General features: G+C 38.7%; 1 protein-coding gene across 1 annotated transcript; it reads left to right on the forward strand.

Annotated features, from left to right (window-relative positions):
* On the forward strand, positions 1 to 26,867 carry HSDL2 (hydroxysteroid dehydrogenase like 2). Its single transcript, XM_067553228.1, has 11 exons — positions 1 to 162; positions 6,140 to 6,303; positions 8,028 to 8,126; positions 8,318 to 8,432; positions 13,094 to 13,197; positions 13,957 to 14,055; positions 21,595 to 21,789; positions 22,311 to 22,382; positions 24,713 to 24,922; positions 25,254 to 25,382; positions 26,682 to 26,867. Exons 1-11 carry the CDS (start codon positions 146 to 148, stop codon positions 26,792 to 26,794), a joined length of 1,317 nt encoding a protein of 438 aa, XP_067409329.1. The 5' UTR covers positions 1 to 145; the 3' UTR covers positions 26,795 to 26,867.

Raw genomic sequence — 26,867 nt, forward strand, 5'->3', positions numbered from 1 at the left:
GGCGCGCCGCCAGGCCCGAACCCGCGAGAGACACGCCGCGCGCCGCCCTCGGGGCTCCGTTTGCACCGCCCGTCCACCGCCCCGCAGCCGTTCCTCTCTCCGTCCGGGGGGCTCGGCCTCCTCCCGGCGCACGGGGCTCTTGGCCATGCTGCCCAACACCGGGTAAGCGGGACCCCTCTGTCCGCCGTGTGTCCGCCCGTGCACCCCGCTCCCCACAGCTCTGCCACTCCTGCACCCCCCTTCTCTGCCTGACCATCTGCGGCCCCCACCCTGCCTGCCCGGGTCCCCCGCCGGCCTGCCTGCGCGACCCGCTCCAGCCTGCGTCCCGCTTGCACACGCCTGGGCCTCTCCTGCCTCCAAGCCCCGCCAGCTACTTGCACCCTTCCCACCTGCTTGCCTGCCCGTGCCCTTTCCTGTCTCTCGGCCGTGCCTCCCCGCTGTCTGTCAGTCTGTGCCCGTTCCCGTCTCTCTGTCCTACGCCCATCCATGCCTCCTTATACTTGTCTGTCTCTTCCCCCAACCCCCCCCCCCGCACCTGTCCTAGGCCCCCACCCTCATGGTGCTTAAAGTGGTCTGAAAAAAGTGTATGTGCGGGGGGAGCGGGTCCATCGTAATATGGGAACAGCAGCTTTGGTAAGATGGGTGTGTAAAGCTCCCCCAGTGACCTGGCCCCATTTTCAGGGGTTTTTTTTTTTTTTAAAACCCTTTTTGATTTGCTCTTCTCCGCTTTAAGCATTGACTCCCCTTCCCTCCCAGAATAGCAGGACCCCATTCTTGTTCAGTCCTAGGCACTACTGTAATAAATCTGATTCATAATGAATGCAATCTAAAGAGACATGAAAGATGCAGGGAAGGAGAAAGAAGTATAATATACAACTAAGTGTCTTAGTGACTGGATAACCCCCCAAAAGGCTTGTTGAAACAGAAAAGAGGCGTTTGATCATATGCTGATAGTGAAGCTCCCCTTGCCCCCACCAGTTTTCAAGGCCATGCTCCAAAGCCTGGGAGATAGAGAGCTCTTCAAAGAAAAGGTTGCCAGAATTGTAACATGAGCAAAACATTGTGCTTTTCTGTAGACTTGTTTTCAGAAACAGGTAAACCATTTTGTCTGAAATTTTCCAAAAAACAGCCTGAGGCTAGCATGGAAATTTTTTAACCAAAGAAAGTTTGGCAAAGTTGTAAGCAACCAAAAACAAAATCTTATAATGGGATGTGTGACAGATCCTTAATAATAGGCAGTGCTACCCAGCCCCACCTATAACCTTTATATAATAAAAATGTATCCTATATTTTCTATGTTACAGACCTAAAAGGATCATCAGAATATCATTTTTCCCTTGATAGGTTGGTTCTGCTTGTGTAGACCAAACCAAATTACAAAACAAAAAACAAAACGTGTAATAACATCCACATGACTCAGCACATCCATGTGGTAACTGGGACTTTGTAACTGCAGAGTAGATGGGGTCAAAGGGAGCTGCCAGGAGAGAAGTTTTAGCAGGGTAGAGGGCATGAGAACATGTGTAGGAGGAAATGAATGCAGAGATATGGGCAATGAGAGAGCCACAGCTCTCTAGTAAATGTTATGACTTGCTGACCAATATATTTAAGACTAGAAGATTTTGTGATGAAAATGATTGATCCAAATTACTTAGTGTAGCTCTACTCTGAAAAGTGGATCAACTTCATGCGTGTATATTTTCTGAATTTAGGGACAACTACTGCTTTTTCCTTTTGTTGGCTGTGCTGGTTCTGCAGAGCCAAGAGAAAGTGAGTTTGGAATCTGTTCATTTGTATTACCAGCAATGTTGGATTAGTACATTTCAGTTAGTACACTTAGACAAAGAGTAAAGATGTCATTGATTTGGCCTGGTGATACAAGAAAACGAAAGAACTTAGCTTGATTCTCAGCACTCAACATGAGTTTTGAAGAGCAGGCAGCTAGTCAATATCTTTTTACTTGGAAACAGCATATGTCTGATGTGGAAATGATTAAGGAACAAAAATGGAACCCCATAGTACCAAGAAACAATCTTTTCAGAGCAGACAGTACAACAACTTCTAAAAGCATAGACTGAGGGAGACCCATTCCTAAATCCCCTTATAGCTTGGTGGTTAGGGTATTAAAGTCCCTGCTCCGGAGTGGGGATTTGAGACTTTTTCTCCCACATCCTGTGTGGATGCTCTAACCAGTGGGCTATTGGGTTAACGAAGGAGGTATCACCCTCTCCTCCTCGAATGCTCCAAATCAAAATATCTTGATTTTGGGTTGAATTAAACGTTTTATTTGGGCTGAAATAAAACTTTTTTCATTTTTTTCATTGAGAAAACTGAAATATTGTGGTTTCAGGTTGATCCAAAATGAGGTTTTTTTTTTATTTCTCCCCTCTCACCCAGTTTGACCACCAAGATGGAAAAATTGCTTATTTGCGTAGCTCTGGTCTCAACATACCAGCTGCCCAACTGTTGTCTAGTTCTTTTTGTAGCCAGCACAGCAAGGAGATCTTTAAGGAGGGATTTGAAGAAGACATTAGCATGGCTTTGTGGTTGTTAACATGGAGCCTTTACCACATGTGAGGAACAGCAAGGGAGAAAGCATGCTGGAAAATTTAAGTGGATGATGAAAATTGGCATCACTGGATGGGCATTGACACCTCAATAATACATGAGGGATGATGAGTAAAGTCGGATAGGTTGTGAAGGGTCTTGAAAGTGAAAGCAAGTAGCTTTTATTTGACACCGTGTTAGTAATGGGGTGCAAAGAAAGTGGCAACATGATCAAAGTGAGGATCTAGGAAGATGATCTTTGCAGCAGTGTTTTCAATGGATAAGAATGGGACAAGATTACATTTGTCAAAGCCAAGAAGAGGATGGTCTCCTCGAGGCATGAGATGATGTGGGTCTGGAAGAGAGTCTACGCTGCATAGAGCCATTTCAATTCAGCTATCTTAGCAATGTTGTGTAGAAAGAATTGGCAAGATTTAGACATAGCCTGAATATGAGAACCTAGAGAGAGGGCTGAGTTGAAGTTGAACCCAGGTTCCGGGCCTTAATGACAAGCAGGATGGAGGGGTTGTCTACAGTGATTGAGAAAGAAGAGAGGGGGAATGGTTTGGGGCGAGAAGAGATTAAGAGCTCTGTTTTGGCCATGTTGAACTTAAACTAATGGCTGGAAATCCACAAAGACCTATCAAAGACACAAGCTGAAATCCTAGCTTGGACAGTAGAAGACAAATCCAGAGACAGCTGTGAGTCATCAGCATAGAGGTGATAGCTGAATTTGTGTTTGCGGATCAGATTATCCAGAGGCATGTACAGGGAGAAGAGATGGGGACCAAGAACAGAGTGCTGTGGAATCACCACAGAACATTGGAGGACGGATGAGGAAGATCCCTGAACGACATGCCAAAGGAACAATTAGAGATGTAGTTAAGAGAAGAACCAGGGGAGAAGTGAACAGTGGCGTACTGAGAGAGGCGGGCAGGGCCATGCCCCTGGACTCCGGCCTGGGGCGGGGGGACGCTGGCTGGGCCTTCGGAAGAGCCACCTCCCACTGTTGCAGGCCAGGGGCCGCTGGGCTTTAGTATTCCTGGCCGGCGCACTGATCACAGCTTAGGCCTGCCAGCGGCTGAGGGCTCCCGCTGTGGGGGGAGCAAGTGTCCTCCTGGCCCCTGTGCTGGGTGCAAGGAAGGAGCCGCGGGGATCCTGGCCATGCAGGGGCCAGGCAGCCAAAGGTGGGGCGCTGGGGCAGAGCCTGTCAGGCCTCCCCCCACCCCTACTGCCAGGCGGCCCCCTCATACTTACATTTACCTTCCCCCCCACCCGCAGTCGGCAGCAGCACCCTGCGGCGGGGGGGGGTGTCTGCGGCCCTCTTTCCCACTTCTGCTGCCTCCACAGCGGGGGGGAGTGGGGAGAGCAGGAAACTGGCCCGCAGACACCCCCCTGCTGTGGGGTGCTGCCACTGAAGGGGGGGCACAAATGTAAGTATTGGCGCTCAGGCGCTGGAAACCCATGGTACGCCACTGGAAGTGAATCATAAAAGCCAAGGAGGAGGGCAGGGTGTCAAGAGGATATCGACAGCGTTGAAGGTGGCTGACAGTCTGCGGAGGATAAGGATGAAATACTTGTTTTGTGCTTTGGCCAAAAAGAGGTCATAAGAGACTTTTGGTGAGAGCTTTTTCAGTGGAGTGCAGGGTCTAGAAGTTGGGATGGAGAAGGTCTCGTATAGAACTGGAGGAGAGAAACTTAAGAAGGCAGTGGTAGATAGTACATCCAATGAGCTTAGTGGTGTAAGGGAGGTGGGGTGGTAGTTGAAGAGGCAAATGGGTGAAGTTTTGGTGGTGGTTTTTTTTAGATGGCAGAGACTAAAGCATGCCTACATTGGGGGGTGGAGGGGCGGAACGAGAGAGTGAGGGTAAAGAGAAGACTAAAGGAGGGCATGGGATGAGATGGGGTCACTGGGGCAACTGGAAGGATTAGAAGAGGCAAGCAGATGAGAAAGTTCAGTGTCTGTGACGGAGAAGGAGAGAGTTCTAAGACGGGAAGGGAAGGCATACAACTCTCACAATGTAGAACTTACATGAATTAAATACATTCTCTGGCTGTTGAACATTTAGAGTTAAAGAACAATTTTTTGGGGGAAATACCCTGATTTGCTCCCTACAAATAAGTCATTCTCTCTCTTGACCTGAAGTCAACACTGTATAAAAGCAATTGGCCAGATTCTGGCCCGAGTTAGCTACGCTGAAGTAGTAACTCTGGAACTCAGATGAACTGTGAACTACGAGTTTTTACAGTGTAACTGAGATTAGAATATAGTCAAGTAACTTTTGAGCTTTATTTCTGTTCTCTTGATCTTATAGCCACATTTTCACCAATTAAGCTCTATCCTGCAATGAATCTGCTAGACTAGAACATTGCAGGGCTCCATTGACTTCATTGGAACTCTGTGGGTCATATGGATTTGTGCTAGTGGATCCTGTTGCTGGAACAGGCCACTGGGTCCTAGTCTTGCCCTTTCAAGGGCAGAGAATTTTCTCTTTTTGTGTGCGTTAGGGATAGGAGCACGCTCAGAGTTTGCAGGCAGCTAGCTGAGACCCAGAGAAAAGTTATGAATAAAGACTGGCCTAGATTTTAAACAGTATGTATGCTGAAGTACATGTGCATAGCACTCTGTGCATGCATGCGCACGTACATAACGTACGCAAATTGGATTTGTACACACTTAAAAATTTAGACTTTTGGTTTTTCACTAAATAATGGAAAATAATTGACAGTTACAGATTTTATGCAGAACAACAAAATACACTTCCCTTTATTTGGAAAACCTATCACTTAAGAGAAAGTATCCTCAAATACTTTTAAAAATAGCTTCAATTCTTTTCTGCTTTTTAAAAATTCAGTAATACTTTGTGCTTATATACCAACTTTTGACCTAAGGCTGTAATATCTTTACAAAGATAAGCTAGTTTTATTGCACTAATTTTGAAGTTAGTTTAAATCAAGGTACAGGGAGAGTATAAAGGTCATAATTTTTAAATTTGACATCAATAGGATCTCACCAACTCTGAAAATTAGTCCACTTTTTTTGGCTCCACCTCCTTGCAGCCCCTAGAACAGTATGCTAGTGTTGTGCTTATGGAGTGAAATATCAGATCATGTTTAAGTTAGAACACTGCTTTTTTGTGTTTAGAATACAGTAATTTATAACACACTGTGCAAGCTGTGTAAGAGGATTATGCTACACAGAGGAAGTCTGAGATATTGTTGGGATTTCATTTCAGACACTGCACTCTTACTCTATTATCAGACTACAGCACTTATAAAAGCTATTTTTAAATGGTGTATTGAGGACTCTTGCAAAACAGTGTGGTTCTATTTGGGTGACCCAAGTGGTCTATTTGGCCCTACTGTCCATAAACATTGTTATCCACTTGCAGTGACTTCATCATATAATGTTGTACTGCATCTTAATAAGTTTCTGGTATACCTACATTAATACTTCTATATAAGAAACAGTCATGAGTTTTAGCCGTAATTGCAATTATTTTTGCCCTTACAAACAATTTAGAAGTCACTTGATTTTCTGTTTTCACACTGGAATAAGTGAACCTTTGTCTCCCTCCCCCCTGGTTTCTAGGAAATTAGCAGGATGTACTCTCTTCATTACGGGTGCAAGCCGTGGCATTGGCAAAGCAATTGCTTTGAAGGCTGCAAAGGATGGTGCAAACATTGTGATAGCTGCTAAGACAGGCGAGCCTCATCGCACTCTCCCAGGAACAATCTACACTGCTGCAGAAGAGAGTAAGTTTTAAAGAGGAAGAACTGTCTTATTAAGGTGCTTGACTGGACTCTAGAGACCCAAGTTCATTTCCAGGCTCTGCTACAGACCCTCTATGTGATCTTGGGCAAATCACTTATCATATAAAAACTAGGGATAACACTTCCTCTCTCTCACAGGGGTGTTGACAAGGTAAATGTATTAATATTTGTGAGGCGTGAAGATTCTACGGAGTTGGAGACTGTGTGTCTGTATGAAGTGTTGTGTGCATGTGTATAAAGATAGATATGTAAATGGACAGAATAGTGTTGGTACAACTTTTCAGTATTTAAAAGTTTCTTTTCAGCGTTTATTAAATAGTATTCAAAGAATAAAGAATGATGTGCTATTCCAATTAAAAAAAAATCTTCTTAGAATTTGATTGTTGTAATGAAACAATAGTTGGTTAGATATGACTTGAGTTTCTGTAATTATACATTTTTTATAATTAAAAATATCCATTGAACTGTTAATTTAACATGTGCCTCACCTAACAGACATGCACAAAGTATTATTTTAAAGAGGTAGCGCTGCTACATTTGTTTGCTTACTTTATGCCAAGCTACTATTTGTTGTCAAAATAATGTGTATAAATTTACAGCATTAGAACAGACTCCCCACCTCTATGTCTATGCACATACATTTGTAGGATCTAGCCCTAAAATAGTATATTTAATTTGGTTACTTCTTTCAAGCATTTTCACAAAAGTAAGAGCATGAGATTAATTATTCCTGTATATTCTTCAATAGTGATATGCTGTAGTCTCCATTATTTATTTGGGGGAGGCAGGGATGGCAGTATTGTAGAGGGAGCAGCAGCAATCCTTATATTTAGGTTGCTTAGCATTTTTCAATATAAAATTTTCCCCAGACAATTTTTAAAGAGCTTCTGTGGTTTTCAGCAGGTCTTCAAAATTTGTCAGGAGGATAGTTTCTGGTTCAGAATCCATGAAAATTCACTTAGGTTTGGTAGGGTTATCAACCACCTCTCATCTGTTTTGTTCATCATTATAAATAAATAAATAAATGGACTTGCTAGAGCAACACTTTCTTCTCATCTTTCCTGCCTCCGAAGTATAGAATTCCTCCCTCTATTCCCACAAATTATCTGGGATGCAGCTGAGCATGAGTGATATTTACTCCTGGACCTGTGACTGGCCCCTTATCAATCAATTTAAGCAGGTTATTTTAAAACTTTTTTTAAGTACATTTGGAGCACTTTAAATTTATAGTGATTGAAGAACAGACCATACTTTAACTTTTTATCTTTTTCCTAACAACTTGAAGTATTCTCCTTTTCTCCAAGGAAGTTTCACTGAGGAATGCATGGTTGCAGATTCCTCTTTACCTTTTTCGGTCAAACAGTAGGAGATGTTGCTATATAGGAAAGTTAGTCTTCTCTTAAGAATGAATGTTTCTGTGTGTATTGACTCCTAATGCCACTGTGCAGACCTGTAATCCTTTACAGCTCTTAAATTTTCTGGTTTGCCACAGTTAACTCTCAATCCTTTGAGGTACTGAGCAGCTTTGCCTCCCATTGCACCCAGTGGAAGTTGATGATGCTTAGTATCTGTAAAGATTGTATCATATGTTTTTGAAGTGTGTTTGGTAATTATTACTAACTCACAGAGAATGTTTTATCCAGTATTGGTTGCTCAGTGTGAGAGCAAGTTCAAAATGAAATGTCTTTTTTTTTTTCACTGTACAGTTGAAGCGGCTGGAGGAAAGGCTTTACCATGCATCGTTAATGTGAGGGAAGAACAGCAAATTGTTGACGCAGTGGAGAAAGCTGTACAGAAATTTGGAGGTATGATTGAGTGATCATGGATGGTGTTCTGTGTGTTAATGAAAAATCTAAATTTTCAGTTAAAATAGTCAAAAGGTTTGCTTTAAAAAATTGAATAAACTTGAATGGTACACTTTTTGTTTTTCCCCTGCTTTTTGTTTTAAATGGTGGAGTTTGAAATATTAACACAAAATGAATTATTTTAAAATCAGGAATAGACATTTTGGTGAACAATGCGAGTGCTATCTCCTTGACTGGCACTTTGGAAACTCCTACAAAGAAAGTGGATCTTATGATGAGTGCTAACACAAGAGGAACCTACCTTGCGTAAGTACTGTATGGGGAGGAAACTAAATTGTTTGAATACATCTGTAGATTTAATTTTCTACCTACTTGATAATATCACTTCGCCCAATAACTTCTGTAGTTATCTTATTATGCTGACTTTTTACTTTAAGGTGGAAGTTTAAGGTATAAGGTGTGTGTGTGCGCGTGCGCATACGTATACTTGAATGAATAATTGGGAGATTCTGAATGAATGGTTGAAGATTAACTCTTGCAACTCTATTATGGGTTGAAAGACTAAAGGATGTGCCATGTGTCATTGAAAAGGTTTTCTCCTAGATTTGCAGTAAGATCTAGGGCCCAGATCTATGAAGATATTTAGGCTTCTAACTTCCATTAAAACAATGGAAATAAGGAGCATAAATACTGGGTCTGTCAAGTGATTTAAAAAAAAGTTGCAATGTATCGCCGTTTTAATCGCACTGTTGAACAATAATAGAATACCAATTTAAATTTATTATGAATATTTTTGCATGTTGTTTTTCTATTTTTTCAAATATATTGATGTCAATTACAACACAGAACACAGTGTACAGAGCTCATTTTATGTTTTTTTATTACAAATATTTGCACTGTAAAAAGGTAAACAAAAGAAATAATATTTTTCAATTCACCTCGTACAATCTCTTTATCATAAAAGTGCAACTTAAAAATACAGATTTTTTTTTAACATAACTGCACTTAAAACCAAAACTGTGTAAAACTTTAAAGCCTACAAGTCGAAGCATGAAGGGGCATACGAATTTTTAGCATAACTGGCACGTAAGTACCTTGCAATGCCAGCTACAACAGTGCCATGTGATACTTTAAATGAAAAGCAAGCAGCATTACCTCCCATAAATATAAACAAAAATGTTTGTCTTAGCTGTTGGCTAAACAAGAAGTAGGGCTGTGTGGATTTGTATGAGGTGAACTGAAAAATACTATTTCGTTTATTTTCTTTACAGTGCAAATATTTATAATAAAAATAATAATATAAAATAAGCAATCTACACTTTGTTCTGTGTTGTAATTGAAATCAATATCTTTGAAAATATTCATAATAAATTTAAATTGGTATTCTATTGTTTGTGTGATTTAAAACTGCGATTAATCGTGACTATTTTTTTAATCTAGTTAATTTGTTTTGCGTTAATCACATGCATTAACTGCGATTAATTGCCAGCCCCAGTAAATACCTTTGTGGATCTGGTCCTTAATGTCTGATCTTGAGTGTTACTGACCGATGACTTTGTGACACAAAAGTGTTCAGGCTGTCTATAAAGGTAACAAATAGCTAAGTTAATGCAGTTTTGGCAAATGAATTTCAGATCGTCAGACCCCGGGTTTTGCTAAAATTTGCCTGCTCGCTTGTAAATAAAATTATTATAAATGTTAACTCACTTTGTATCCTTTTTTTGTGTGTGTGGGTATATCTTATTTGTAAATTGCCTTCTGACAAGTGCTCCTTTTTAGCCCTGGGAAGGAAAAAAATACTATAAGTTGTCTGACGGGCAGAAGCATTAAGAAGAAAGTCCATTTTCAGTGAAAGAAAATGAGGTCTATCATTCCATCGTCACAATATCCGTTTCATTACTTCATCAAATATCACTGAGAGTTGACTCCACAATTTTATGGCCCTTATTATATTTTGTTCATATTTCCAAATTGGTGATCCACGTAAATGAAATCTTATATATTCTAGACACTTAGTGTATCTTTGTTTTTTAAATTGTACAGAGTTAAAACTAAAATTTTGAGGAATTCATTCATTCAATTAATGCTTGAGGTGATCAAGGAGCTCTTTGGTCTTTTGAATTCTATTCCTAGAGCTACATTTGTAGAGCTACATTATAAAGATAAATTTGTTTTTAAAATCATATTGTTGGCGTAATGAACATAACCTGATGAAAAGGAATCTCATATTTGTTTGAAATTATTCTGATCTTTTAAAAATAGTATTAAAAACTGTGGGAGGAAAGGAGAGAGGGGTTGCCATAAAAATAGTTTACAAATTATAAACAACTAAAGCACTTTTCTGAGCTAGACAAATATGTATTTAAGTTATAAGGGAGGTGTGTTTTGTTTTTTCCTAACATAGTAGTCCTTGAATGCTTTACTAAGCTATGCCACAGTTTATTAGGGAAAAACATCCTTTAGAATAACATGAAGGAAAACATTTCAAGAAAATATTGAAAAGCACTCTGTGGATGTCTTTTGCAGATCTCTGAATAAGTACTCTTTTCTCATCTGCAATACTACAGTAGTTATTTTTCTCAATAATAGCAACCACATTTCCTTGGTGGTGACAAGGAGTGCTGATGCTGCTATCTGTTTTTTGATTGCTACAGTGCATTAAAGGGGGGAAATTAACTTTAGTTTTGTGTTACGCATTGAAAAATATAAAAGATAAATGACACCCAAAGAAAAATATGTATCAGTTGTCAGTTGATGTGCTTGTGTGCTCTCTCCATATCCTGTCCCAGCTCTGCACAGATAGTTGGTTCAGCAGACCCCGATAGTACTACCCAGAAAGAAAGATCACAGGCACGGTTCAGTGGGAAAGGCACTCAGCCAGGTTTACAGTACTAGCACTCTGGCTCCATGATTACAGGTACACTAACACACGAGTGCCCCGTGGCAAGGAACAACTCAGCCAGCAGGGGGAATTTCTGCTATCCCCTTGGCCGCACAAAGGGTTAAGACGAAGTACTCTGACATTTAGAGACTGAGACGTTACATACCACCTTACGTGTTTCATGACATTTGCTTGTTACCTCCCCTGGTATCTTGTTCCAGGTGTTTCTGCTGTTAAAAGCCTCTTATCTGGTCAGGATGTACCTTGGCTAACCTTTTGGAATGTATTCACACACATATCCAGTATCTGTTGCTTCTTAGGCGTGCCAGTGTTCGAGCAACACTAGCAATACCTTTGCCAAAGTCATGTATCGGACAGTAAACTTGTAAGCATCTGCTTTAATACTTGGCCTGACTTGGATTCATGACATGGCCTACCTTTACTATTATTCACACCTCAAATCTTAACCAGGCCCAGTGTTCCAGGTTTTCTCTCTCTCTCTCTCTCTCTCTCTCCCCCACTCTCCCTCCCTCCCCCTCCCCTTCCCCAAAGAATGGTCTTTGTTGTTATCACTGTAACTCTCAGTTCAGAAGACCTAAAGCATAATCAATCCACATACTTCTTTCCCTTTTTTCTTCTTTCCTTGCTGCTTACGTAGCCAGGTTTTTTTAATAAATGTGTGAAAGAAGTCACTTTAATGAGATTTGTGGTAAATTCCACGTGCAGGATGCTGCATTTATTAAGATTGGTAGCATGGTTGTGTGTGGTTTAATTTTCTATTTTATACAATATTCTTATCAGCATGTTCTTGGATCATTTGCAGAAAATTAAAACATACATTAATTTGAGTTATACAGTGTCAGAAAATTGCATTGACTCCATCTCAACCGAAACCATCCTCGCTCAGCCTTCCCACTTATATAATGAAGTGCACAGCTCTGCCTTACAACGTGTCCGGAAGGTCAATGGTCTTGGGCTTGTTGGACCAAAAGAAAAAGCAAATTTCAGAGTCATGGCTGTAATCTGTGGAATTGAAAGCATATACATTGTTGTTCTTCAGATGAGAAGTAATTTAAGTCTGATAATATAAAAATTAAACATTTTGTTTGAATATTTGAGTTTTGGAAGCTCTGAAATAATTATTAAAGTAGACTGGAAATTTGTTTACACTTACTTATTATTTTAACACTTTATTGTGGCATAACCTAGAAAGATCTTAACCAGGTTTGGGCCCCATTGTGTTGAGCACTGTTCAGATTTACAATAAATGACAATCTCTACCCCAAAAGAGCTTACAGTTTAAAGCCGCATGCTTGTAATTGACTGCACATAACTGCATGTAGTCAGTTGTGGGATTAGGGTCTAAAAGCTTACATCAGGTTCTTGCTGCTAAGTATCATAAATTATATCACTTTCCAGCAGATATCTGTTCCCAGCACTAGGCTTAGAGATGGCAATTGTATTTACCTACTTTTATAAAATACTGTTTGCATCTTATTTATGGTGACACGTGCCTTGTACACTATAAAGTCTTTGGACTCTTGAACTGAATAAAATAGATGAAGTTTTCTTTTTAATGGAGAATGTGATTTTCTGTGTAGTATTCAAAGTGTCTATAATATGTTTTTGTGAAAGGAAAAATACTTAAAGGATGACATGTATGGCTAAGGTGGAAGAAAAAATTCTGTGCTTAATATGTTGGAGAAAGGGTTTAACAGTCTCAAAAAATTCAGCTAAAAGTATCACAATTAAAGCTGTTGAGTGCTGAGCACTTCTGAAAATGTGCCTCCATTTGTGGGTGTTGAGTTGTTTTGGATAATTTGGCCCAGTGTGCATGTATGAATATTAGGAAGGAGAATAGATTTCTCATTCAGATAAGATGATATTCCATCTTATCTCTGTTTCGATTAAGCAGAATATTGATATAAGGGCAGATGCAAACTAAATGAGACCAAAGAAGATCCTTAATTATTTGAAAAGATGCTGGCCTCTTTAAAACATAGTGGCTTTGCCAAAATTATAAAATCTGTATGTAAGAGAAGCACCTGACAACTATTAACATGTCTAATTTTTGTTTCATTTTCAGGTCTAAAATATGCCTTCCTTACTTAAGAAAGAGTAACATTGCTCATATCCTTAACATTAGCCCACCAATTAACATGAATCCCATATGGTTCAAAAATCACTGTGGTAGGTGTTATTCTATTTATGTATTTTTAAAATGTTTTTAAAATAAATGAGTAACTATGAAAGGTACAGGAGTGACAGGCCTGGATTCTGGAGCACTTAGCAACACGCCTCATTTCTGACCTTGGAAGGGACTATTTCAGGAGTGAGAGAGTAATTCAATCTCCATGGCCCAGTCAGTCCTTTCGCATATGAGGAATACTATTGACACAATTCCATGAAACACCATGGTAGACTGTAATAGTTGTCTTCATCATTCCCTTATCTGAAAAGCACACAAAACTACCTCCTGATTTGTCATTCTTTTATAAGAATAATGAAATACAATTTTCTAGTCGTGTGGGCTCAGAAACAGGTTATAGGCCTACATGTACAAACTGATCAGACCATTCTGTTACCTCTGTGATTTTTATGCCAACGAATGGTAAAAACTTAATGTTTCAAACTTACAACGAAACTAAATCATCTTCTTTGCCTGACAAAAGTTTTTGTGGTGGCCATTTTAGTGCAGGTGAAACAACAATAAGTGGCAACCTAAAGAAGTTAATACATATTTCAAAACATTTAGTTAATAAAAAGGTCAATGCAGACCCATTCTCTTCCTAGCTCTTACTTTATGCAGATTGTTCCACCCTAAGGAACTTCTTTTTAATAAATAATTACACTACAACAGGGAGTAAGGAATTAAATCTGTGAATCTTAAAATTTCATTACAGACATTATGTTGTTGCCTTACTAAATAAAATTCTTACTTTGTCTTAGCTTATACCATTTCTAAATATGGCATGTCCATGTGTGTGCTGGGGATGGCAGAAGAATTTAGAGGAGAAGTTGCAGTCAATGCTTTATGGCCTCAAACAGGTAACTTTTGTTTTAAGATTCTATAATGTTCTATTTGATATTAGTAGTTGAATATTTTTCTCTGCTCAGCTTGCTGTCTTGTAGGCCTCGTGTATGTCACTTTGAATAGGCTTTCTTAAGATTGTTCTGAGCAGTTATTTGAAAATGAGCACTCTGTCCTGAGGTTTTTTTTCGTTTGCTGGTTTTGGTTGGTTGGTTTTTGTTTTTCATTGCTTACATTAAGTGTTTGTCCTACAAAATACTGGTGTTTGGTAGATCCACCACTTTTGTAGTTCTCAATTTGTAGGTCACTGACTTTAATCAAATGGCTGAGCACATGCACTGTGAAAAGTGAGTGGCTGCTTGCTAGCAGCTTCATGTAGCTTGCAGCTTATTTATGCTTTTCATTTGACTGAAGCAACCTGTGTAGTGTTTGGCTCACTGACCCACCTTTTAAAAATTTTTTTTAAAGGTTTCATTTCCCCATTGCTTTTCTTAAGTGCATCTACTCTGTTCCCTTTTTAATATGCACAGGACTCTGATGTGAACAGCATCACAAAGGGATTATCATTTGTTGTGTTATCTTTAATATGTGCAGTACATCTATGCCTCTGAGAAGATATTTGACAAGAAGCAAGCTCTGATAGTGTTTGGAATGCCTGACTACTTGGTTCTGCCTCAGCACAGGGGGCTGGACTTGATGACTTCTTGAGATCCCTTCCAGCCCTATATTTTTATGATTCTATGATATTTAAATACTTATCACATCTCTCTCAGTCTTCTCTTCTTTAGACTAAATGTGCCCAGGTCTTTCAACCTTATAGGCCATGTTTTCTAAACCTCTTACTTTTGTTGCTTTCCTCCTGACTCTCTATAGTTTAACATCTTTCTTAAAGTGTGGTGCCTTAAACTGGACACGGTACTACCACTCAGGCCTGACCGGATCCGAGTGGAGCGGGATAAATACCTCTCATGTCTTACATGCAACACTCCTGTTAATACACCCCCAGAATGTTAGTCTTTTTCACAGCTGTATCACATTGTTGACTCTCATTCAATTTGTGATTCAGTATAACCCCCAGATCTTTTTCAGCAGTATTGTCACTTAGTCAGTTATTCTCCATTTTGTAGTTGTGCATTTGATTTTTTTTTCCTTCCTAAGTGAAATACTTTGCTCATTATTTAATTTCATCTTGTTGATTTCAGACCAGTTCTTCAATTAGTCAAAGTTGTTTTGAATTTTATTCCTGTCCTCAAAGGGCTCATAAAAGGTCATTATAAAGAGGTCTATGATCAGTTGTTCTCCATATCTACTGAAGTTAGGACAAGTAGTGGTAGGCTTAGTTTGTAGCAAGGGAGATTTAGGTTGGATGTTAGGAAAATCTTTCTAACTATAAGAATGGTTAAGGATTGGAACAGGATACTTAGGGAGTTTGTGGAATCCCTATCTGTGGAAGTTTTTAAGAATAGGTTAGAAAAACATTTGTCAGGGATGGTCTGGAGGTCTTGCCTGAGCAAGGGGGGTGGGACTAGATGAGGTTGTACTGGCATAACAATTTTGGCTTAAAAAACAGCATGTATCTAAATGAAATAATTATGCTGGTACAAAACTGTATGTAGACGGGGCCTTACTCTCTTACTTTGAAGAAAACAGTAATTGACGCAAGTAAGATTATTTTGAGAATCAAAAGTATAGGCTACACTGCTTTATTTTAGTTTTTTCCTTTGCAGAGTTTAGATTTTTTCCCTGTCTTCCACCTGCACGATGTTACACCAGCCCTTGTAGTCTGATCTATAGATTATGTTGAATACTTAAGAATCGCCTGTTATCACTTTGAAGGTTGAGAGGTTCTTGTCCCAAGATCTGGCCCAGTATTATTCAAATTATTGTATAGTTGGGAATTCCGATGTGCACAGTTACAACACTCACACTATAGGAACTCTTCTATAATTATAAATAGTTTATTAATACATTCTAGCACCTCCCAAGGGCTTATATCTCTTTCTGCTACTGCCCCAAGACTGGGATGTAACTTTTATTATATGATACGTGACACCACTATGTTTGAGGCATATTCAGTAGGGGATTTTCTCCTTTTCCTTATTTGTATTTTCTCACCTTACTAATGTGGGAGTGTTGTTCTCTTATGGCTTAGTATATGAGTGATCTCAACTTATTATCATATACGTCGGTCCGTTACCATGGCCCTCTTGGGCTTAGGTATCTGCGTATGTAGCTCACATACCTGTTATGTACATTAGTTCGTTGCCATGACACTCTTGTAGTTGGATCATGTACTTATTGTTAGAAATTCTTCTTAAACACTCTATTTTCAGCTCCCCGGTACTTGGGGTTTTTCTTTGGGCCATTTATCTGTTCAGAGTTTATCTATTCAAAGTTCATAGGCCTCAAGCCTTATGCTAACTTGCTGAAGCTAATATCTTAGAATATACAGGCCTGTAGGTTCCTTGCATTACTGCTGAATATAATGGAAAGCAGTGAATATAATAAAGCTAGCCTTAAGGGCTGCACCCTGTAAAAACAGACAGATCTGCACAATAGTAACTTAAAGCAAATGAATATAGGAAGGTCCAAATTTATTTTTCTTAACCTATGTTCTTCTCATTAGTCTGTCTAGAGCTGCTGTTTATGTCTAAAGTGATGAATTTAACTAGAAATCTCTTATGACCCCCTTGAGCAGGAGAGTAAACCTGTCAAGTTTACATTTTAAAGGTTTTGATTTTTTGGATGTGTTAGTTATTTAGGTGTTCAGTTCGTAATGCTTTGAATGGAGGTAACCAGATTCAAAGTTGCGGGGAAATAGCTTGAAACCTAGAACATAACTCTTGTCAGTATTTTATCCATTTTCTAAAGCTTTCCCTCCCCACACCTCCTTTGCATATAGGTCAATATGGCTTAAATGTCTTTTTAGTTTAGGAGGTGATATAAGGTATAACCACTTCTAGATGTGATTTGAAAAAGGAAAAGTATGACAAGGATTTATAAGGACAGCTTTTATTTGCTGTTTATACTCATTTGAATATGAAGAGTATATGTATGCTTAGAATTTTAGCATATTGGACACATAAGGTGAGTAATACAATTTTCACCTGTGCACCATTAATACATTTAAAAAATAACTGTACTCCTAAATTATTCAGCTTATGTGCTTCAAAGGAAAGTGTGAAATAATTCCCTCAAAACAACTGTGGAACTAGAAAATTTCAAAACTCTAATGGCACTCTAATTTAAAAAAAAAAAGGAACTTGTTGCTTTTGATTAACAGAAACATCTGATTTATTTTTTTAGTGATATATCTATTGCATCTTTGTGAATCTGTGTCTGAGATGTAGCTACAATTCTCTCCCCTTTCTCTCCCTCCCTCCCTTGCTCCAAAAACCATGTGGACGTTTTGATCTGCTATTAACATAAGTTAAACTATCAAACAAAGTTAGAAAACTGAATTACATTTTGTGTGTGAATATAGTACTTACAACAAATGGTGAATTAACACTCTCTGAGATTGAAGTCCTCTGTTTGAATCAAAGAACAGGTACAACAGACAGCAACAATGAAGCTTCTGCATGCTGCCCTTGCCAGTATGCTTCAGCCCTGACCTGGAGAGATCACTTCTAGCACTAGTCCATACTAGGAGACTCTCTTGGTTAAACACAGTTCGTAATAGTTAGCTGACATGGTGCTAACCACAGCTTTCTGACCAGGGTAGAAAAGGGCAAGTTATGGTGAGCCAGTTGTAGTTAAAATCCTCTGGGACCAAACGCAATATTGATCACACCATGTTCTTGTCGAAACTGACCACAGAATTGCGATCCAAATTGTGTCAGCTAACTTGTTAAGAATCACATTCAACCAGTATAAAATTTCCTAATGTAGATAAGGGTTAGGGCTCAGTTGTTGATCTCCCTGCTTGCACCTGTTGCTAAGTTGCTAAGTGTTCCTTGGTTCTACTTTCATTACTGAGTACTTCAGTAAAACCTTCACCATTGGAGTTTCAAGTTCCATTTTGGACTTCATAGACTAATTTCAATTTATCCTTATGGAGCCTGTCCACCATCTCCCGCCATGGAGTCAGCAATCTAAGAGGTGGGGTGGTAGAAGAAATTGCTCTTTTGTCCCCCCACACCATACTCCGACTCCTATGAAATCGGCTTCTAAACCTGTGTAATTCCAAAAAAGTGGTAGAACTAACAACTCTGTGATCACACATAACAGGAGCTCCCAGTTCGGGCTATTATTATTAAAGGACTTTTTAAATTAGGCTAATTAAACATGCTCAAACTTGATATTTTTTATGGAAAGTTACTACTTTTAATTATATTTGAACATATATCAGAGTACCTTTGTTAAAGCACTTGTGTCTCACAAGTTAAGTATTTAAAAATATTATTGGACACACTAGAAGCACTCTCTATTTTGAGTGCCGCTTATATTCACTCACCACAGGAGCCTTCAAAACCTGATGCACTGAAGAGCCAGTCTTCAAGCAATGACAGCGTATTCTAATAAGTTTCTTTTATTTATAAAGTGTCCTCTGTGGGATGCTGCACAGTAATTTATACGGTAATTAAAAACTTCTTGTAAAATCAGATATTCTATATGCAAACTAAGCTTTATAGTAGCGAATATCTATCTTCCCTAATTCACTTTAAGAGCATCAGAAACATAAGGCATGGCTTTCAAAGTATCTGTAAATCGGTGTCTGCCTCCATGAAAACCATCACAGTATCCTAAATTAAGAAAGAGAATAGTAGCTTAAAATCTTTTGAATGTACAAAAGCAGTCTCAAAATGTTTATCTTCAGAATACATGAAATGCAAAGATAACAAATTTCATATGATCTCATCCTAAGGTAGAAGAATCAGGCAGTTGTGAGGTATCTAAAATACTGTGAACCATTATCTTTTTAATGAATCCACTGAAGTTTAATGTGAATCTGTTTGATTAATTTTGTTCCCTGTAGCTTATCACTTTCCTAAAATAGATGCAAATTATTTCTTATTAACACTTGACTTTGGTTTTAAGTAGACTTCAGGGCTGCTACTTGTGGAGAAAATTAAGCTTGTCTGAAACAAAAGAAATAAATGTATTTGACTGATGTCCTACCGGCTCTGTGGGGACCGTAAAGATCCCATGGAACTTTTCTGAAGAGTAGGGGTGCAGCATACTGTCTTTAGACAGTTTTTTCCCTCAGCCATTGGGGTGGCATCTTGTCGTTTTGCTAATAGTTATCCTTTACCCTATGGGTGGTGGCATTTCTCTGATGCTGTAGCTTTTTTTTTTTTTTTTTTTTAAGCTTTGTAGAATCTTTCAGATTTAGAAGTGCTAATAGTATTTTAAAACATTTTTATTGACATCTGGAACTTGGGAAACATGACTTCTGTCTTTTTACCATATGGAATTAAATTATACATGCAAAATGTTTAATGTTTTTTTCAGTGCCATAAGTGCACCTGGATAATACAGAGATTGTTTACATAGGTCACAACTGCTGGCATATTTAGGTATCTTTCATGTAGTGAATTTGCTTGTAAATAAATTTTGAAAAAATTGAGTATCTGTGTGGACAGGTATTCAGTAATGTTTAGGTCTCTATTACATAACCATAAGACAAATAACTTACAAACACTTAATATGTACAGTAAGTCTGTTTGCTGTTTTTCTTTATGGTGTATATGGAGGGATTCAACTATTAAAAACAGATCAGGGATACTGAAAGACCTCCATAAGATCTATAGATTATACTTTTCTACCATGAGGGATGAACAGGTTTGTGTATTTATTGGAAGAAGGGTTTTCCAGGTGAGAGCTCAGATTGGAAGTGAGATGTGTCATTTGTTGCTGGAACAACCCACATCCAATTTTCCCAGTGATTGAAGTTGGGGGTCACTTTTCACGACTGCCTGGATAATTGAAGATATTGAAATCTATGGTAGTTAACAAACTTTGCAGGATCAGGTCCTTAGTCATGGTTGAACAAAAAAAAAATTGATCAGTCTAAGCAGGAAATAGTTATGTTTAATACATATGCTTGTGTGTAAAGCCAAAGTGTCTAAAACTGTGGGATAAGTACCTCCATATACGTATAAATATACCTTGGATCCTTCATCTTCTGTCTTGCAAGAAGAAAGATGAAGATACATGTTGTAGGTACATTCAGTACTGGAGTTTAAGGCACAGGACTTCCCTAATGGCACATAGGAGTCTTAACTACTTTCTGGGCCTGCCTAATTCTTGCTTACACTAGGACCCTTCTACACTCATCTGCCAATGTAAAGAGTCCTTTAAAATGAATGGGAAGAGGCCCCTGAGAAGATTCTTCGTGCAGAGCACTTCACCAGCTAGCATAGAGCTGGTGTAAGAGCTATACAGTGAACCTGTTCCCAGCACTTGGTATTGGGGGGATATTTGGGGGATGGCCAGTGCATTGTGCAATTGCTGCTATTGGCTTTCCAAGGATTATTGGAGCCAGTATGTAACTTAAAACAGCTCTGACTGCTCTAACTTGCATGGAGAGAGGAGTGGTCAGGCTAGTCCCTGTACAGCTGTATAATGCAAGTACAAAGGTGGCTTAAATGCAGCTTTATCCCCCAATTTCAATGCATCTCTGCCCAACTACAGGAGAATAATAGATTCTCTCCCAGAGCTTCTGGAGGAAAAGATTCAGGGACTTGAACAGCAGCAGATAGAGTCATTTGAAGACGTCATGAAGCAAAATCATGGGAGGAACAAAAGGAGGAACTGAGAAATATTATAAGATGAAATGATAATGTGGTAGTTACGGAGGACCAAGAAAGAGTGAAATAAATATATGGTAACTGGGAAAAGTAGTAAGAAGAGCAAAGTGCAAGTCCCTCTGTGAAGCATTCCAACCTATGATATTCTGCCCTTAAACAGAAAGCAGAAGACTAGCAGGAGCAGAACCACTGGAATAGATTAATAACCCAACCAAAGACTCAGTAGATCTACATTGTATCCCTGGTTCTGCCACAGTGTTCCTGTGAGACCTTGGGCAAGTAGTCAAGTCAACTCTCTTGACTCAGTTCTCCATCTTTAAAATGGTGGTGATAGTTGTCTAAATCACAGAAGTTGTGAAGCTAAATTTAGTAAGGTTTGTGAGGTGCTCAGTGCTGTGATAGTGGTCGTCGTAGAAAAGCCTATAAATAAATAGTGAGCTGTATTAGAATATGGTACAGAGTTCCTAGGGAAGTGATAGAAGTCTCATTATTTAAGACATTTAAAACTAGGCTGGACAAAAACACTGGAAAAAATACTGTACTGAACAATCCTGTATTGGCAAAGTTAGTGACTTGAAGGTCTAAGTCTTTTCCATCTCATTCTTCTGTGATTCTGTAAATATCTTTATCAGTAATAACTTAATGAGTTTTTTCAGTATTCTGTTTTAATTAATGCTACAGTTATGCTCTTTGTATGAAAAGAAAACAATATGCTTTACGTGTCTGTGCACAGTAGGAGAAGGGAAGGGAACATTAAAATATCTGCTGACCACCAGATTTTCTTTTTCCCTCTGAACGTTTTAGCCATACATACATCTGCTATGGATATGATAGGAGGAGCCGGTGTGGAACAACAATGCAGAAAAACAGATATCCTTGCAGATGCTGCATATTGCATTTTAACAAAACCAAAAAGTTACACAGGAAACTTCATTATTGATGAAAACCTGCTGAGAGAAGAAGGAATTACGAATTTTGATGTATATGCAGTTGCACCAGGTAAAACAGATGTTAAGAACGGAAATAATCTACAAGTAAGTTTATAATCTGTTCTTCTGCTATACACCTGTGGATGTTCAGTCCCATAGTACCCTTCTGCATTCCCAGAAACAGTTGGCCCAGTCTTACAGAGCTTCCACTTGTGAAACATCTACCAACTAATATCAGTTAACCAAAGGAAAATGCTTCCATGTCACTGACTTGCGCAATGTGTTATTCCTCAGCCTGTGATTTCTCTCCTCCCTCCTCAGACCCCTTCTGCTTTTTGTTTTCAATGGAAGGTTTTTCATTGTGACTCCACAAGACTTCTAGTTCTATTGTACACCCACTTTAGAACACACCAAAACCTAAGTAAAATATGTGTCAAAACAAAATGTTAGGAACATGGCTTTCCTTTGCTGCTGACCTTTGCTTCCCAGAAGTTGTATAATACCTATTTAGAAGCCTGGACTCTATTTACTACTGATTAAAAATATATTTTTATTTTTATCATTTACCTTCACTTTATTCACTTTTTTTAGGTCACCCATTGCTACCAGACTTCTTTCTAGATGTAGATCCTGATACTCTAGCTATGAAAATGGAAGCACATGGTAAGAAATTCAGTACTTACATCATATTAATTAACTGAACCTAATTTCCAATGATAAAGCTGAAATATAAAGGTTGTGAAATAGATTTCCTCCCAAGAACTTGATCTCATGTAATTTACTTGGAAAAAAATGATTTCTCATTCTGTGTGTGTGTTTTTGGAGGCACTGGCAATTGATCCCTAGTTAAGGTTGGAGGAAAAGTTTTGCCATTGTTTGGACCTTCAAGCTTCTCTGGAGCAAAAATTATGCCTTAAAAAGAAAAAGCGGGAAGCATTCTTCATAGGTCTGGATTTTTGGGAAGGTGCACTGGACTAGGAGTTCAGGCGATGAAAGTCTGACCTCTCTTATTGACTCATGTTTTAACTCTCTGGGCTTCATGGCCCTTTTTATTGAGTAAGACCTCAAGTATCATTTCTCTTCTCCTCATTTTACAGATGAGATAACTGAGGATCTGAGAAGTTGCTTAAAAAGATCACTTCTGGAAGAGCTGGGAATAGAACCCAGGTCTCTATTCTAGCAGAACCAAGTCTCACTCACTTAAGTTATATTGCCTCTCAGAAAGATTAGGCCAAATCTATGTGCTTGTCTATAATGTCTGTAAAATGAGGTTTCTCCTATATATCTACTTCTGTAAAGGAACGCAAGACATGCAGATGACTAATGTAGTTTATAAAAATATGTTTATCCGCTGTTTGTTCTGCAGGATGGTCTTGTGATTAAGGCACTGGAGTGGGACCCAGGAGAACTGTGTGTGGTTTTGGTTTTTGTTATTTTCCCTTTCCCCCTAGCTCTGCCAGAGAGATCTTCGATGATGAGTCATTTAAGCCACTGTTTTCAGAGGCAATATTATTTGTTAGTCTTTGATTGTTTTTGTAACTTGAGTCCTCTGAAAATGATTAAAATGTTGTATATGTGCTTTTTTAAAAAAAGCAAACTTTGCATAAGAAAACAACAACAAAAAATCACTTCATAGAATATTCAGAGCTATTTTATCACCCAGTTAATCTAATACAGAATTAGATTTCTAAAATATTTTTTAAAAACACTATGCAATCTAATATTCAGTGTAAATTACAAATAAAATCCTTATTGTTAAAAAAAAAATATATATATATATATATATCAAAACTCTGACCATCAGTGTAGTAGGAGAGTGGATCAATTTACATCTTATAAACCTTCTAAATAACTGACAGCTGAAACACACACATTGTTTTCAAAAAATGTTACTATTTTGCATGTGTTGCAATAATTGACCTTATTCGATACATACATAACCATTTTAAAGAAAGCATAGAAATTAGTTAGAGTGTAATGTTACACTGTGTAAAGAGTTTGTTGTAAATAAATTGTGAAGAGGTCAGAATTAAGATTTAATTTAATTTTTTCTGGGAGGTTTTCTGTGTGCATGTATGGGAGGTGAAATATGAAGCATAGAATCATAGAAATGTAGAGCTAGCAGAGTCCTTGAAAAGTCCTCTATCCCAGTGGTTCTCAATCATTTTTGGGCTCAGAACCCATTTGTAAGTGTTTATGGCCTGTTGCAACCCAGTAAGTAGTCTGGGAATGGAGATTGTGGGATGGTTTTGGTTGGGTCCTGCCCCTTGAGAGGGTTGGGTCCTACCTGGAACTCAACCCACAGTGGTGGCTGCTGCTTCTCCTGTGCTGCGTGGCTGGCTGCGGTTTTTGGGCATTACAGCTTCTGGGGTTGCAGTGCTGCTCAGGTTTGGCTTTGCCCCTTGACTGGACCAAATTTGTGAGAGTGGAGTTGTGAGCTGGCTCATGGGGTTGCACTGCCACTCTCTCAAATTTGGTCTACCTGGGCTTTCGTCATCATGATGGCTCGGCAAAACCTGAGTGCTGCTGGGACCCCAGTGGTTTCAGTGCCTGGAGCAGGGAGGTGAGCCCCGTCGCCCTATGGGGCAGAAGCTGCCATGTGACTCTTTGAAACATTCTGGTGACCCAGTTTTGGGTCCTGACAGGTTGAGAAACCCTCATATGGTCCATCCCATTCCCACCCATCCCTATTCTGAGGCAGGACCAATATAACTATGCCGTCTCTCAGTGGAGTGTAGATCTTCACAGAGTAAGCTTCAGTTCATCCCCTTTCTTCTTAGTATTCACACTGACTAAAAATGCACTTTTCAACTTCAATTCTAAATTAGCAAAGTCTTTTGTTTGGCAGTTGATAAAATATATTTCCTCAGTCTTAATATCTAGAATGCTGTTGATGTTTTAAGATGCAGTATGTGTACTTTTAAACAGATTTTTCTAGGGCTACGGTGTAAAAAAGTACCTACTTCATTCCCTGGAAAAAAAACATCTTCTAGGTGCTTCTCCAGCGTTCAGAGAGGGGAAGAAATTAGAAGCAACCAAGCCTGAAGGCCCTGATGGAGCCAAGCCTGAAGGCCCTGATGGAGTCGAGTCTGCTGCTGTCAAGCCTTTGGGACCTGTTGCAGAAACATTTAAAATTATTCAGGGAGCAATCAGTGAAGATGTTGTGAGGTCTACTCAAGGTGTTTATCTGTTTGAACTGTCTGGTAAGGAAGACTTTCTTCTTTTAAATCTTCACACACACATTTTTAGTGAAATACATTCCACATTTGCACAGAGAAATATTTCTAAGAATGAAGTTTGTCCAAAGATACGGCAAGTAAATTAGATTTTGTTTGACACCTTCTTGAAGACAGGAGACCTCTTAACTTTCTTTTCATGAAACACTAAACCGTTTAAATTAACATAATACTATTATCATAATTACTGTCTTATTACACAGTTGACATCAAGAAATGTTGCCTCAGATGGTCAGGAGTTAGGCACAGACCTTTTATTTGATGTGCCGTAAACTATTTCCATTGTTCTTGTTTGTAGGTGATGAAAGCGGAACTTGGTACATTGATCTTAAAAACAAAGGTGGGAGTGCAGGAATTGGAGAGCCACCTGTAAAAGTAGATGTGGTTATGAGCCTTTCCAGCAGTGACTTTGTGAAAATGTTTTCAGGTGAATAGCAAAAGTTGTGGGGTTTTTGTTTTTTTCAAATCAAAGTTGAGTCAGGTTGATTGATGTTCAGAATTAATCAAATGATTAATTGATAATTAGATATTTCTCTCAGTTATATGTTCTTATAACCAGACAAGTCTTAGGCTTTTGGTGGCTCTAGTGAAAGAATATTATTCCCTTGATCTCTCTCCACCTCTTCACTTGTTCTGTCTGACAGTATAAAACATTGTGCTACCTTCATATCACTGAAATATTAACAGCTAGTTAAGACCTTCTCACTTTTCTTCCCAACTTTTAAGATGTTTGAGAAAGGACTCAGTAGGTCCATTGATCTTTCTCCTGGGTCCTCTCCAGGACAAATCACCTCTAAAATTTTGCATACTTACAATGTGCGGGTATAATGCATCTAGAGTGCACAAAATATTAGTTTTGTTCAAATGCACTGGTATCAAGCACACACTCCAGCACTTGTTTATAACTGGGGTTCCGTAATAAAAAGTTTTTATTAAGTTTCTGTAGTCTAAAACTAAACTTTTGCTAACACTGAATAATTGAGATCAATTTTAACTATAGAGCTTAGTAGCAAAATAAGTTAGTGCATTTGTGTCTCACCCTTGACGACTTGAGTTCAAAATACATAGCTCAAGTAAAATGGCTATCTTAATCTAGTCCTTGTTTGGTCTTATAACAAAGCCACAAAGCCTGCAGTCTGGCATCGCTAGCAGGCCTAGAATAGGGCTAACAGGAATCGTATAGGTGAGAATGAATTGGAGATATTTTTGGAAAGGGAACATTTCTTCCCAGTTTTTTATAATTTTATTTGGCTGTTGTATTCTGTAACACTTTGTTTCCATTTTATTACTCCTTGAAATAACTATTAACCCTTTTAGATATTTAAAAGAGACAGCCAAAATCATGAATTCATCACATACAAAACTGTCAATCAGTCGTCATGATGAAGTCCACAAAAAGTCGCCATAGAATTGTTGGCTTAAAAAAAGGAATATTCCTTAAGCCCTCATTCATCAGTCCATTCCTGTTCAGCAAACACTTCAGCACATACTTAACTTTAGGTATGTGCTGAAGGGTCTTGCTAAACTGGAGGCTTGGGAGGTGGAGGAGAATATTTAATCAAAGAGCAGTGCACTTTGGCATTCTTGACATGAATCAAAAAGTTATATTGAAGAGAAATTTTTACAGCATCTGAGTATCAGTAGATTCTTTTAGTGACGTGTTGTTCCCAGTGCACATTTGTATTACTTTTCATTTTCCTGATAACATTTTATTCCCTCTTTTTAGGCAAACTAAAGCCAACCATGGCCTTCATGTCAGGAAAACTGAAAATTAAAGGTAACATGGCCTTAGCAATCAAGTTGGAAAAAATGATGACCCAGTTCAGCTCCAAACTGTGATGGGAAGGCTTATTGTGTGGAACATTAGCCTTTAATAAAAACGTAACACTGTTGTTGTTGCTTAGACCACTAA

Source organism: Emydura macquarii, unplaced genomic scaffold (assembly GCF_026122565.2).
Source record: "Emydura macquarii macquarii isolate MOO-44397 ecotype Brisbane River unplaced genomic scaffold, CSIRO-AGI_Emac_v2 contig_1451, whole genome shotgun sequence".
NCBI lineage: Eukaryota > Metazoa > Chordata > Testudines > Chelidae > Emydura > Emydura macquarii.

Excerpts from the sequence above, each read along its gene's own strand:
- HSDL2 (XM_067553228.1), top strand. Across the intron at positions 14,056-21,594 it reads TGCTTTATGGCCTCAAACAG|CCATACATACATCTGCTATG; the intron begins GTAACTTTTGTT and ends TGAACGTTTTAG. Across the intron at positions 24,923-25,253 it reads TTATCTGTTTGAACTGTCTG|GTGATGAAAGCGGAACTTGG; the intron begins GTAAGGAAGACT and ends TCTTGTTTGTAG.